We start from the raw sequence: 15394 nt of genomic DNA, 5'->3' as shown, positions 1-15394 counted from the left end.
GAATATATCTCCCTGCCCCCCAATTATTTTTCCATCATCATCATCATTTGCAATGTCAAACCACTAAAATCTGCAGGATTACTTTCTAGAGTCATCTGAAGATTCATGCAGATTCCTGGAGACCTCAGGACAGTCTGGAGGGTTGGAAAAACCTTAGGATCAAGGCAGGGCATGGGGATGCAAAAACAAAAGAAGAGAAACAGGAGTGGAAGGAAGGAATGTGAGATCCGAATACAGAGCCATGCCTGGAACCAAGAGAGAACGCTCATGTGCCTGAATGCTATGCCTGGACACTAATGTGCAAGAAAATGGCTGTTGACAGGAGCCCTCTTTACATGTTATGTTCGATGCACATATGATCTGTGTTCAGTGTATGCACATACAGATCTGTATGCACATATGTATTCACACATGTTAGGTCCAATTCACATACAGGACAGTACTTCTAATCTGTATCCTGCATTTGAGGGGACCTGTACTCAAATCCACTTTTAAAATGAAGACCTGCATAGTTAGTCACACAAAATCATGCTCACATCTGACAGCCACACTAAATTACTCCTGAGTAGGACTGATTTATATTGAAATTAGGTAGTCCTTTAGAGTAACTCTTAAGTGGTACTATTAAGTGGTACTATTGAGTGGTACTATTGAGTAACTTAGCCTGGATGTCAGCCTATGTGTGCAGGCACATTTGTATATTCAATTCTCTTAAACGTATCCGTCACTAATCCCATGTGTGGCAGCTCTCACGAGAGTTTGTGAACATCTCCCAGTTAGAATAGCAATGGGGGAGAAAATAGCAATGCTGGCTGGCCCGGCCGGCGGGAGAAGGAGGCGGCAGTGCGCTGGCCCAGCCGCCGGGAGGAGGAGGCGGAGGCGGAGGCAGCGGTGGGCAGACCCGGCTGCCAGGAGCAGGAGGAGGCAGCGGCAGGCTGGCCCGGCCGGCGGGAGCAGGAGGCGGCCACTGCTTGGAGGGGATGGGTGGGCAGGAGGTGCGGCCCACCAGCCTGAAAGTGCTGGTGGGCGGGGGAGAAGCAGGCCAGCCATCCAACCTGCCAGCCAGAAAGCGGGGGTGGATGGGGCAGAAGCAGGCAGGGGGAGAAGCGGGCCGGCCAGAAAGCTGGGGCGGGGTGGGGAGAAAAAGGCAGTGTGTGGGCCGGCTGGCCTGGCCCAGCTAATAAAATATAATATCTGAATGGGGCTAGGGGCTTGCATGCCATAGTTGCCCAGTGGTTTGTAAGCTGACAGCCCTAAAATTGAGTTCCGGCATAAGCTTAAAAGTAAGGACACGAGGCAAGCCCTGCTGGATTGGGACCAAAGTTCTTATTTTTCTGCCCATGTCTCTTTTTGCAGGCCTCTCCCTGAGTGTTCTCTGGTTTCCATGGCAGCCACAGTTAGCACACAGCCCGTTTCTCTCTCCCTACAGAAGTGTATCCAAGCTTCAGTAGATAAGGGTGCTTCTTATCTCAGCATTGGTAACACCACACTGCTTTTCATTTTGGTTGGAATCTTGAAAAGGGTATAAAGGAGAACCGCCAAGGATAGTAAAGGGACTTGAACACAGAAAAAAGGTGGTACAGAAATATTTTAAATACATTTGTGAAAAATGGCAAAATCCTGAGGCTGGAGGGAGCTGTAGAAAATCATATCCTTATCTGTTGACGGGAAGGATTATCTTGGTCCAATTGTGCCTTTACATTTCTGAATACAGACTATCTTTCTCAGTCCAGGAGTTGCAGCCAAGGCTAAAAATGGAGAAGCGGGATCCAATAGGACCAGAACCAGGAGAGAGATTGGAGGTTGGAAGAAGAGACCTTCGTGTCATACCAACTGGGACCATCAGGGAGCTTCAGACTGGGATTGCTCTGCAAGATATTAAGCAAGAATCGGATGAAGAGCTACAGGAGGGCGGGGAGTCCCAATGTCTGGGATTCCTGGGGACAGCACAGGCCCCTCACGAACGAACGAAACCTCCACAGCTCCTTGAGACTGTGGCAGGAGAGGACACCAAGGAGTTTCTGGCCTCCTTTATGGGAGTTGCTGATGCCAAACAAGAACATCCAGGAGAATGTGCAACACATACTCTGCTGGGTCTCAGCCGAGAAGCCCATGAGGACAATGATTGCTTGAATTCTTCAGTAACAGTGAAAGAAGAGATTCTGGATGAGGAGGAAACTTTCAGCTTGGAGGCTCAACGTCAGTATGTCAGGGAGTTCTGCAACCAAAAGGCTGAAGAAGCCCAAGAGGTATTTAAGTCAACTTTGCCATGTGACTGGTTCAAATGTCACACAGAGCCACAGTTAAAGCCCAGCTTGTGTGATGTCTCCAGGCCTTGGGAGCACACACTCCCCCTTCCCATGCCTGCAGGAGCATCTACTTCTTGTTTAGATTAAAATAAGCCAGGATTGGTCATGATGTTCAAACTGACTGATTGTGGTTTATTCTAACTTACTTTCTTGAAATAAACCATCATCTGCAACTGACTTCAAACCTTGGTTTCAGGTCGCAGTTTATTTCAAGTAAGTAGTTGAAGACTAAGATTGGTCAGTTTGGATGTCATTACTAATCTTGGTTTACTTTAACCCAGATATTGCTGGCCATGCTGCTCATGCCAACATCAGGGGTGGGGTCAGGCTGCCTCCTTCACACATTCTTCCTCAGCCTCTCCCAGCTGGCTTGCAGCTAATTCACTAGCTGGGACACTCGCTCATGAAAGAGTGTGAGAGAAAGCCAGCATCTCAGCTAGTGAACCAGCTGCAAACAAGCCAGAAAAGGCTGAAGAAGTGCGCAGGAAGGAGGCGGAGCGGCCCCACTCCTGACATCAGTGTGGGGGAAGCCATTCTGCCTCCTTCCCATGCACTTCCTTAGCCTCTCTTCACACCAGCTACTTGCTCTTTGGAGTGCCACACAAAATTACCGCACGTGCCACTCTTGGCACATGTGCCAAGGGTTGCTGACCCCTGCTGTACATTATATCTCAAGAATTTTTGTTATTGTATATCTGGGGATATTTTATCAGTAGATATCAGTGTTTCAAAATTATTATTTGAATAAATGTTGTGGGATGCACAATATACAGTCCTGTCCTGATTTTGAGAGTTGAGACACAAATAAGGGTAAACAAACAAACAAACAAACAAACAGAAAAAGAAATGGAGGCAAGGATAACAGGGAAAGTTACTTTGGCTGAGGTAGGGAGACTAAGGGATTGTGCCAAGGGCTTCGCTGAAAAGGTGGGTTTTGAGGAAGGACTTAAAGGAAGTAAGAGAGGAGGCATCATGCAAGTGTTCTTGGAGTCAGTGAAGGGGAAGCAAAAGAGAATAGAAGTCTTTTGAGGGACCTGGTGATGAAACCCAGAGGACCAGTGCATGTAACTGAACATGCTTATAGTACCAACCACTCTGACTGGACAGGGCTGGCTGGTAAATTAGTGATTGATAAACTAGACATGGTAGCAGCAGATCCGTGAATCAGGAGCAGGGTGCTGCTAAACCTCTATAAAGTGTGCACAGCGTGTGAGCTTTAAGGCACCGTGTGAGTGGGCAGGAGGGAAGAATGGAACCCTTCCCTAACCCACTAGCGTTACCAGCCCTCCAGGATTGGCCTGAAATTTTCAGGAACTGGCATTAATCTCCAGGAGACAAGATTTCTGGAGATTTCAGTGGCTTAATATTGTGAAAAATACTGGGGGATTTCCCCACCACCACCACCAAGGAATATTCATATAAGAATCTGCCTTATTCTGAGTCATACCATTGGTCCATCCAGCTTAGTATTGGGTACACTGACTGGCAGTGGCTTCCAAGGTTTCAGGCAGGAATTTTTTTCCAGCCCTACCTGCAGCTGCCAGGGATTAAACCTCGGACCTTCTGCGTGCAAAGCAGATATCACTGAACTATGGCTCTAACTGTAGCTTTAGTCAGAGTTGCATCTTTATTGACCATGATTTTATCCACTTATACTACTGTATATTAGTTGTTTTCCTTCTGGTGGGATTCAAGAATCATCAAATCATAGAATTTTGGAGTTGGAGGCCTTCTAGGAACGTTGACCAGAAGTTAGCTCCCACAAATAAAATTTGGATTTTAAAAAGGCTTCAGCTCCCTCCGTCTCTTGCCCATACAACACTTTAAATCTTCCCATCACTACCACATTTCTATGTATTTGCCCTCTGGTTGCTCCATCACTGTACTGTAGCATGGAACAGTGTTGCAGAAGGGCAGAACTATTGGTATTCACTTAAACTGCTCTTCCCTTTCCATTTCAGGTACCTGGACCTTTCAAAGATGCAGTTGTTAATTTCCCAAAGTCAAAGCAGGGTCAGCCTGACACTGGAAAGATGCCACTCTCTTGGGAAATCAAACAGGAGGCTGACATGGAAACCAGTTTGCTTGGTAAGGATTTAATTCCGAACGCTCTCAAAACGACCAAATAATTCCAGTCTGCTTCTGCCCTGTGTGTGGAATTTCTTCTCCTGCTTCTGGGCATGGAGAAGCACTGTTTAAGAAGGGATAGAATCCAACAACCTAGAAAACCGAGGAGGACCGGAATCCTCCACAGAATCATTTTGGGTGACCTAATAAGAGGACTAGGAGCCACCTAATGGCACAGCAGGGAAGTAACATGCCTAAGGAGCAAGAGCTTGCCCGTTCGAATCCCCACTGGTATGTTTCCCAGACTTAGGGAAACACCTATATCGGGCAGCAGCGATATAGGAAGATGCTGAAAGGCATCATCTCATTTTGCACAGGAGATGGCAATGGTAAACCCCTCCTGTATTCTGCCAAAGAAAACCACAGGGCTCTGTGGTCGCTAGGAGTCAACACTGACTTGATGGCACAACTTTACTTTAATATGAGGACTGAAAGGAAATGTGTTACTGGGGACCTGGAGAAGCAAATCAGAGATGCATCAAAGAGAGCTGTAATAATGGGTGAGTTCAATTACCTTCATGTGGACTGGGCAAATTCATGCATATAGCTAGAAGTGTCAAGGGGGACAAAACCTTCTTTAAATACATCAGATGCAGAAAACCTGCCAGAGATGCGGTTGGACCCTTAGATGATGAGGGTGTAAAAGGAATTATTAAGGAGTTTAAGGAGATTGCAGAGAAGCTGAATGAATATCCCCACTCTGGAACTGAGCTTCTCAGGCTTGGAGGCTGAAGAATTGGGCCAATTTATTTGTTCTAAACTGTCTTGAAAAACTAAAAATTAACAAATTGTCAGGATCAGATGGCATCCACCCAAGAGTTCTGAAGGAACTGTATCTCCAGCAAGATCTTTTGACTTGTCTCTACAATCAGGCTCTGTAGCAGAGGACTGGAAAGTAGCTAATGTAACTTCAGTTTTCAAAAAGGGATCCAGGAAACTACAGGCCGGTTAGCATAACTTCTGTGCTAGGTAAATTGATGGAAAGGATACTTGAGGACAGAATTCTTAAACATATAGATGATCAGGCTTTGCTGAAGGAGAACCACCATGGCTTCTGCAAGGGCAAGTCTTGCCTCACTAATCTTTTGGAGTTCTTTGAGAGTGTCAACAGGCATATGGATAAGGGTGATCCAGTTGACATAGTATACTTGGACTTTCAAAAAGCTTTTGACAAAGTTTCCCACCAAAGGCTCTTGAGTAAACTTAGCAGTCATGGGATAAGGGAACAGGTTCACGTGTGGATTGGTAACTGGTTGAAGGACAGGAAACAGAGGGTAGGAATAAATGGACAGTTTTCACAATGGAACGAAGTAAGTAGGGTCCAGCAGGGATTTGTACTGGGACCAGTGCTCTTTAGCTTGTTCATAAATGATCTAGAAGTTGGGTTAAACAGCAATGTGGCCAAATTTGCAGATGAGATCGAAAAAGATCTCTCCAAACTGAGTGAGTGGGTGACAAAATGGCAAATGTAAGCAATGTAATTGTAAGCAATTTACATTTACATTAGGTTCAATATAAGCAAGTAAAAAGTGGTGCATATTGGGGCAAAAAACTCCAACTTCACATATACACTGATGGGATCTGAGCTGTCAGTGACTGGCTGGGAGAGAGATCTTAGGGTCGTGGTGGATAGCTCGTTGAAAGTGTCAACTCAATGTGTGGCAGCTGTGAAAAAGTCAAATTCTATGTTAGGGATGCGGCCACATTTGGAGTACTGCATACAGTTCTTCTCACTGTATCTTAAGAAGGACCTTGTAGAATTGGAAAAGATGCAGAAGACCGCAATGAAGGTAATCAGGGGCCTGGAGCATCTTCCTTATGAGGCAAGGCTACAGCATCTGGGGTTTTTTAGTTTAGAAAAGAGGGAACTACAGGGAGACATGATATGAGTGAATAAAAGTATGCATGGAGTGGAGAGAGTGGACAGAGAGAAATTTTCCTCCTTCCCTCACAACACTAGAACCAGGGGTCATCGCATGAAACTGAAGGCCAGGAAATTTAGGACCAACAAAAGGATGTACTTTTCCACACAGTGCATACTTAATCTATGGATTCCTCTATCATGGGATGTGGTGATGTCCACTAGTTTGGAGCAATGTTCCCTCTAACAGGTATTCCCAGATGTTGTTGACTAAAATTCCCAGCATCCCCAGCTGCAATCGCCTTTGCTTGGGGGTTATGGGAGTTGTAGTCAACAATATCTGGGAATCCCTGTTAGAGCCCCTGAGCTATACTGATGAAGATATGAAGATGTTTTATATTAAGTCAGACCATTGGTCTATCTAGCTCAGTATTGTTTACTCTGACTAGGAGCATTTTTCCAGGGATTTGGAGAGAGGTCTTTCCCAGCCATATCTGGAGATGCTAGTGATTGAACCTAGGGCCCTCTGAATGCAAAGCAGATGTTCTACCAGTGAGCTATGGCTTTAACATCAGCATCTTATTGGTCACTTTCAGTGTTCCCTGTAATAGGGATTCCCAGACATTGTTGGGAGTTGTAGTCAAAAATCTCTGGAAATCCCTGTTACAGGGAACACTGCTTATTTTGCATTATTCCTGAAGTTCCTCTCTCCCCAGTGCAACATAATGTCATGATTCTCTGCTTGTTCCAGCAGGCAGTGATGGAGTATGGATGTTTGAGAAGGAGACTTTTCCACTGGAGAAACCCAAGCAAGTTTACATTAGTGGCGTATCCATGCAGAGAACTAAAGGGACCATTGTCCGAGGTCCTGAACAGGAAGAGCTGCCTGGAAGTCAATGGGGATCAGAAAATTGCCAGGAAAACCATCTATGGATGACAGCAGAACCCCCCTTTCTTCATAAGGAAAATGACAACGACTTGCATGAAAGTCTCTTCCAAGGAGGACTCTTGAGGCATGAGAGAAAACAGATGAGCTCTGAATGCGGAAAGAAGATGTATACATGCACATATTGTGGGAAAACAGCCAACAGGAGAGCAGACCTTATCGTGCATGAGAGAACTCATACCGGAGAGAAACCATACGAATGCTCCGAGTGCGGGAAAAGCTTCAATACCACCTCTTATCTTACGAAACACAAAAGGATCCACACAGGAGAGAAACCATACCGATGCCTGGAGTGCGGGCAAGGTTTCTGTCAGAAAGGCAACCTTGTGTCACACGTGAGAATCCACACAGGGGAAAAGCCGTACAAGTGCTCAGTGTGCGGACAAAGCTTCAGCCAAAGGAAGATTCTCGATAAACACCAGAGGATCCACACTGGAGAGAAACCCTATACATGTTTAGACTGTGGACAGAGTTTTAGTCAGACTTCACACCTTCTTACGCACAAGAGGACCCATACAGGAGAAAAGCCACATAAATGCTCAGACTGTGGAAAAGGCTTTAATCAGAAAGGAGACCTTGTCATACACAAGAGAAAACACACAGGGCAGAAGCCGTACGAATGCTCCGAGTGTGGGAAAAGTTTTAGCACTAGCTATCAGTTCATAAACCATAAAAGATTACACACAGGGGAGAAACCTTATACCTGCTCAGACTGTGGGCAGAGCTTTAACTGGAAGTCAAACTTGATCACACACCGGAGAATCCATACCGGAGAGAAGCCGTATGAGTGTTCCATCTGTCAGAAAAGCTTTAGCGATAAATCCTCTCTCACAAAGCATGTAAGAACTCACACAGGGGAGAAACCATACAAATGTCCAGACTGTGGACAAAGCTTCAATTTGAAATCCAACCTTATTACACACCAGAGGACCCACACAGGAGAGAAACCGTACACATGCCCCGAGTGTGGCAAAAACCTAAGTCACAGATCCTCCCTCACAAAACACATGAGGACCCACACAGGAGAGAAACCATATGAGTGTGTTGAGTGTGGGAAAACCTTCATTTCGAGCTCTGACTGTAGAAAACATGAAAGAGTACATGCGCGAGAGAGGCCATATAAACGCGGGAGGAAATGTCCACTTGTCCCTCTGTTCTCATAAACAGAAAGCATGAAGGCTCTGACATGAAAGGCTTAGGATTAATTTAGACACGACAGTAAAGGAGTCATTCCTTTGCCCCACTTAAAAAAAATAGCTTTGGGGGTCTTCAATCAAGATTAGGGAGAGAGGGGTTAACCCTTGTCCCCTGCACCATGGCCCTGGTGCAAACTGTTCCCAAAGCTGCTATTAGTTCAAGGGGCCTTGCTATGGGCGTAAATAGTAGCTTCTCTCCCAGAGCAAACTGAATATTGTGCCCTGAAGCTGCTCTGAGAAGCAAGTTCCTATCTGCATCCAAACCAGCTTCCCTCTGGGAGCAAATAGAGGCATCGGGGTGCCATTTTCACTGGGACCATGGCACGGCAGGGGTGGGGAGTTAAATCCTCCTCCTGTTGCTGATGTGGTCCCTATGATATCACACACACAGCTGTTTCTTAAGAGGCTGAATAGAAATTATGGCTGCTATCCAGGCTAATATTGCATGTGCAAAATAACATTTCATATGTGCAATGGAGGGGAGACATGAAATCACTCTTCCCCCTTTCCCTCTACAGCTGTTTGTGCCTCCTGAAAATATGTCCCTGAGGGTCCCACATCCCTCGGGCATATTTTCAGGATACACAGAGGGCTGAAAAAGGAACAGGAAATTGGTGGAAATCATTCTTCCCCTGCTGTATGCACAAAACATTATTCCACATGCACATTAGTCTGAATGTCAGCCAATGTATTTAACATCAGGTCTCATTTGATCCTTATAAAAGTTTAAGACAGTATCTGGCATACCGCGCAATGGTATGTCAGCCTAGTAAAATTGTGGGCACACAGGTTGTGTAGCCACAAAAATAGTGGAAATACCATCACACAGAAGTCCACTGGAAATAATGGACTTACTCTTGTGTAACAACAGTTGCACAACTTGCGTGCCCTCAGCATTATTGGGCTGACGTACCATTGTGAAGTATGCCAGCCACTGGAAACAGATTTAGTTGGCACTCAACAGGTCCCGGATATATCAGAAAGAAAGAATGAGAAAAACAAAGCAAACAAAGCTATAGATTTGATTTGATTTGTTCTGGACAAAACATCAGGTTGAAGTCTCCCATCCTTCACAACTGGGAAATGAGTCCTGAGGTACTTTGATGCAAGCAGAATCTTTGACAGCTTCCAACATACCAACAATCAGGAACAACTGGTGCAGCTACTGAAAGTCGCTTCAGTCTGTTCTGCGGGTCAACCTTTCAATTTATACCCTTGTAAAATCCGACTGAACTCGGAGATTAGATGCAGCCACCTTGGAAATCCCAGCTATTTATTCAGCTCTTGCAGGTCCGCTGCCTAAACATGAATTGTCTTTTTTGAAAAAAGTTGTTGCTGATACAAAGTATTTTAAAATATTTTTATGGTCTTATCGATGAATATATGCAGTTAGTAAAAAATAATTGGATTACACTGAGGTGATTTTGAGCATTTCTTTACTTTCAAAACTGTTTAAAGGATTCATTCTTTGCAACCTCTCTTTACTGCGTAGTGCTGGTGGGAAGGCTCAGCTAGAAATTAAGTTACAACATCTTAAGTTTTAGTTTTATGCTAAAATCAGTTTATGCCCATGCATTGACTGTCATTTAGATGTGGGAAATGGTTTTGCTTAACTCATTGCATTCCAGATTTCGCAACCTTATGTTCCAGTTTCACACATTTCAGAGGGGCAAGACAGAGCCATGTTAAGCCTGTTGCAGCAAAAGCAGCAAGAGACCTGTGTTACTTTAAAGTCTAACAAATGTATCATGGATCAAAACTTCAAGATAAGGCAGGTAGGTAGCCTAGGGCAGGTAGGTAGCCTAGGGAAATAAATCTAAACATTAAAATAGGATTATTTATTTATTTATTTAGCACATTTGTATACCACCCAAAATGCAAGTCTCTGGGCGGTTTAGAACAAAACAATAAAAACAACAGATAAAAAGATTAAAACATCACAACAAATAAAAGTTAACACGTTCAAGCTATTACAAACACCATTAAAACAGTATCTAATTAAAAGTAAAATTTAAATTTAAAAAGTCTGGGTGAACAAATGCGTCTTGACTGCCTTTTTAAAAGTTGTCAGAGATGGGGAGGCTCTTATTTCAGCAGGAAGTATGTTCCAAAGCCTCAGGGCAGCAACGGAGAAGGCCCGTCCCTGAGTAGCCACTAGATGAGCCATTTATAGATGCCATTTTTTTGGCTCACTTGAAAAATGGGCTGTAGCTCAGTGAGGTTGTGGCTGGCCTGCAAGCACGCACTCCCCCCCCCCCGCTCCCCCACACTAGCTTCATCCGAACCCACCAAGCTTGGCCTGTCCTACTTTACTTCCCTCAGCGAACCTGACACCTGTGAGTTGTTTGAAATCTCCGCTGCAGGTGTCAGGTTCCCTGAGGGAAGTAGGACAGGATATGCCAAGATTCATCATGTCATCTGAACCCACCAATCTCAGCATATCAGAACCTACAACGGGAATAGAGGCACACAGGGTGCGGGTGGGGGTGCATGCTGCTTGGGATGTGGCGACCACAGGTGCTGCCCTTAGCTCTGAACTTACGCAAAGGAAAAGGCAAGCCTAGATAATGGGAGATGAGGAGACAGGTCAAGGCCCAAACAAACCACAATATACAAAATCAAGATTTGGTGATCTTGCGTGGCGCCAATTCAAATGTAAAAAACCAAACCAAACCCTAGTTAAATTAAACGGTGGTTCTGTGTGATGTCTGAACCCACCATTAGAAACGGTGCTTTGCTTTGTGGACCCTGCCTGGCTGTGATCTGAACGGTTTCTTTCTACATTAACCCAGCAAGTGGATAATTTACTTCTACGACTATTAGACGTATAAGGCCTGTCTTGTTGGATCAGAGCATAGGTCTATCTAGTCCTGCATCCTGTTTCCGTGAGCAGGCAACCAGAAGCCTCTTGGAAGCCCACAAGCTGGACTTGAAGGCAAGAATCCTTCTCTAAAGTTGCTCCCCAGCACCTGAGATTTAGAGGTATACTGCCACTGAATCTGGAGGATCTATCCTTAGTTCTCCTGTTTGATAACTGCAGATAGTCATGTGCCCAAGAATGTCTATAACTCAGGGGTTTCAAACTGCATCTAGCTGCCCTTGTTAGACTGCAGCTCCCACCATCCCCAGCCACAATTGAGTAGGCAGGGAAAATGGGAGTTGTAGTCCAGTAACTCTTTGGTGGAATGTTAAGAAGAGCCCTCGTAGATCAGACCAAAGTCCAGCATCTTGTTTCCAACAGTGCCCAGTCAGATACCTCTGGGAAGCCCCCAAACAGGATTTGAAGACAAGATTTCATGCCCTGCTGCTTTCCAACAACTGGGTTTTAGAGGTATACTGTCTCTGAAAATGGAAGTTCCATATAGGTAATAGCTGTTACCCATTCATTCATTCATCATAGTTTTATACCGCCTGATATGTACATTTCTAGGCGGTGTACAAAATTTAATATAAAGAAGTAAAAACAGATTAAAATTCCACAATAAATTCCAGGATAAAAATGAATTCTCCCTACCCCTACCCCAAAGGTTATCTAAACTAATGGCCAGGGTTGCTCTTTGCTTTGCCTCCTGACTTGAAAAATGTCACGGTTGTTCACTGGCTTTAGGGATGTGGACAAAACTGGTTTGCCCAGTTTGGTTTGAATTCAACCCGGGTTTGAACCAAGAGGGGGTGGTTCAGTTTTGGTTTTGCTCGAAACCCACCCACCCCGGTTCGGTTTGAATTCAAACTGGTTTGAACTGGTTCGAACCTCCAAAAGTGGGTGGGGTGGTAGCTGGCACCCATGGGTACCTGCCACCCAAACCCCAAAGCAATTGGACACTCGTATGATTTTTTATGATTTTTTGAAATGTATTTTTATTTTTTCTCATAGGGTATAATGGGACTTGACCCAGACCATTATTCCCTATTGTGGAGCACCCATGGGTGCCAACAACCATCCAAACTCTGAAGCAATCGGACACCCCTATGGTTTTTTATGAATATTTGAAATATTTTCAATTATTTTCTCATAGGGTATAATGGGACCTGAACCAGCCCATAACCCCTATTGTGGAGCACCTAGGGGCACAAAAGTGGGGTGAGTGGTAGACACTCAGGGGTGCCTACCACTCACAAAAACCCAAGGCAATTGGATGCTCGTCTGATTATTGGTGAATTTTTAAAGTATTTTGGATTTCCTCATAGGGAATAATGAGGATTGCAGCAAATGTATAGCTTCACGTTGAGGTGGGGAGAGGTGTCCTAGAGTGGAGTGTGGTGGGTGGTAGTTCCCAAGGGGGGCAAGGAAGCTATCAGAATTATTTGAAAGGAATTGGGCAAAGGGCTGGTTTTTAAGTGATTTTTGAAGTTTATGTCTCTTTAAGGTTAGCAATGAGAGTAGATTCATGATTTGTCATTGAAAATCTCCAAAGAATCTACACTCAGAACACCTCAGAAACAACAAAACCCAGTACCCCATGGGTTAGCAACCCATGGAGGTGGTTGGCACCCATGCTCTGGGCCTCCCCAGCACCCCCCCCAAGTGCAGTTATGGGGCTGCTGAAACCTCCATTCTTCCCTATGGAGAAAAACCTTAAAGCCAATTGTGGGGTGCTGAGGTGGCCCAGAGTGAGTGGTGGTGTAGTGCACAGAGGGTGCTAACCAACCCCATGGGTTGCTAACTTGCTAGCTTCCTTGCCCCCCTTGGGCACTACCACTCACCACACTCTGCTCCAGGCCACCCCTTTGCCCCCAACGTGAAGCTATACATTTGCTGACACCTCCATGCTTCTTTATGGAGAAAAACCTTAAAGATGCATAAACTTAAAAAATCACTTAAAATCAGCCTTTTGCCCAATTCCTTTCAAATAATTCTGATAGCTTCCTGGCCCGCCTTGGGCACTACCACCCACCACACTCCACTCTAGGACACCCCTTTCCCCCCCAACGTGAAGCTATACATTTGCTGCAATGCTCTATATTCCCTATGAGGAATTCCAAAATATATTTAGAATTCACCAATAATCAGAGGAGCGTCTGATTGCCTTCAGGTTTTGTGGGTGGTAGGCACCCCTGGGTGTCTACCACCTACCCCACTTTTGTGCCCCTAGGTGCTCCACAATAGGGGATAATGGGCTGGTTCAGATCCCATTATACCCTATGAGAAAAATAATTAAAAATATTTCAAATATTTATAAAATATCGTAGGAGTGTCTGATTGCTTTTGGGTTTGGGTGGTAGGTACCCTTGGGAGTCATATACCACCCCACTCACTTTTGGAGGTTTGAACTGGTTCACAGCAGTTCAAATCGAACCACCCCCAGTTTGGTTCGAATTCGAACCTGCAGCTCGAACCTGATGGCTGGTTTGGTTTGAATTCAAATCATCGAACCACCCTGGTTCAAATTTGAACCAGTTTGAGTTCGAACCAGCTCGCACATCCCTAACTGGCTTCAAGCAAGGGAGAGTGAAGGATGCTTCCTTGCAGAAGAGTGCTTGATCCAGCAAATTCTAAATCAATAAGGAGAGAAATCACCAGAAAGCCAAAGAATCACCATCATCACCTCCATCTGTGTCATTGCATGTTATGTTTTGGATCTTTTGTGATGTATCTCCACTGCCTTGAGGATCTTCAGATGACAGGCCCGCTACAAATGAAAAAATAAAATGCACAAACAAACAGGGTTCACTGCAGGCCACTGTGGTGTAGTGCTTAACTGCTCAGCCTGGGGTGACTGGGGGTGTGTGTGTGCAGATCTCCAACCAGCCATGAAGCTCACCAACCTACTTAACAAGGTTGTTGTGAGAGTAAAGAGTGGTTGTTGGACTACAACTCCCATCATCTGTCTTCATGTTGAGGGTGATGGAGAATATGGGCCACCCCTTCCCACCTGTCCCTGCCGCCTTTAAGGCCACAGGCCCGGCCTGCCCGCCTGCCAGGCTTCGGCCCAGGAGGGGCTGAGCGGCTGATGTATCGCGCAGCAGCCCTAGTGGGCCTCTAATGCTATCCTACCACTGTGTGGCTTGGCAAATGTCTGTCAGTGAGGTGGGCATGTATGGTAGCAAAAGGAAGCAAGGATGACACTCATACATTGTTAGTCCATGTTCCTCTTTCTTATATTTTACACACACACCACCGGAGCTTTTTTAATGACTGCAGTGAAACATGCCGCTCTGCCATTCTGATGCGATGAAAGAAACTTCACCCAATACTACAGATTGGGTAAAACCCAGAGGAAGAAACACAGGGCTGGGTCAGAAGATACTGGCCCAAATGGCTTGAGCACATGTATGCACATGCCATGGGTGTCCAGAGGTGGGGCATTTAGTTTTTATTTAATGTATATTAAATAATGGCTCCAAAGGCTCTAGGCAGTTCACAAAAATAAACACAACAAATACAAGACGAACTGTTAAAACAATTTAAAACATTCAAAGATTATTAAAAGTCTGGCTAAAAACACTGTCTTAAAGGCTCTTTTTAAGCCCCCCCCATCCCGGACCCAGCCAATTCCTGTTGAATCCAATGGGGCATGTTCCAGGCGGGAGTAGGATTGCTGGCTTTGCCCCCACCTTCCTCAGAAAAAGCCATGACACATGTGCTCCTGAATGTCCTTCCCTAGTCATGGGGCGGGGGGGGGGGACTTCATTCAAACTGCTCCTCTGCAAGTGGTCCATATATTTATATGGCACATAAAAGAGCAGGTTGGACGAATTTCCCCTCCCACACAACTAGGAGTGGTGCCCCTGTCCACCAGAAGGGGGAACTCATGTGCACGCTCACAAGGCACCCCTATCCTTCCTAATCATATGTGCTCAGGCCAGTCAGACAAGTATAAGCTGAACTAAAAAGCTGGTGCTGTCAGTTTCTGGAGATAGAACTGCAGGAGTTGGAGAGACCTTGGCCGTCTTGTAGTCCAACCTCCCAACTTCCCTACTCTGAATTCCTTCACTTGCCTCAGTCTCCAAAGGG

At 45.3% G+C, this 15394-nt stretch overlaps 1 protein-coding gene across 6 annotated transcripts in view; it reads left to right on the top strand.

Annotated features, from left to right (window-relative positions):
- The window catches only part of LOC128343053 (zinc finger protein 271-like), a 46587-nt gene extending 36735 nt beyond the window's left edge, over positions 1–9852 (top strand). Inside the window, exons 1-4 of one of the 6 annotated variants that reach the window (XM_053291492.1) lie at positions 1158–1574; positions 1729–2249; positions 4271–4397; positions 7049–9852. In XM_053291492.1, the coding sequence (XP_053147467.1) occupies positions 1755–2249; positions 4271–4397; positions 7049–8406 (1980 nt within the window). In that variant the 5' untranslated portion in view covers positions 1158–1574; positions 1729–1754 and the 3' untranslated portion in view covers positions 8407–9852. The other 5 variants (XM_053291484.1, XM_053291485.1, XM_053291490.1 and 2 more) reach the window with 5 other exon arrangements.
- Positions 9853–15394: the final 5542 nt, after the last annotated feature.

The sequence above is a fragment of the Hemicordylus capensis genome, chromosome 2 (genome assembly GCF_027244095.1).
Source record: "Hemicordylus capensis ecotype Gifberg chromosome 2, rHemCap1.1.pri, whole genome shotgun sequence".
Classification (NCBI taxonomy): domain Eukaryota; kingdom Metazoa; phylum Chordata; class Lepidosauria; order Squamata; family Cordylidae; genus Hemicordylus; species Hemicordylus capensis.
The sequence above is the reverse complement of the archived record's forward strand: the minus strand, read 5'-3'. Positions and strand labels throughout refer to the sequence as shown.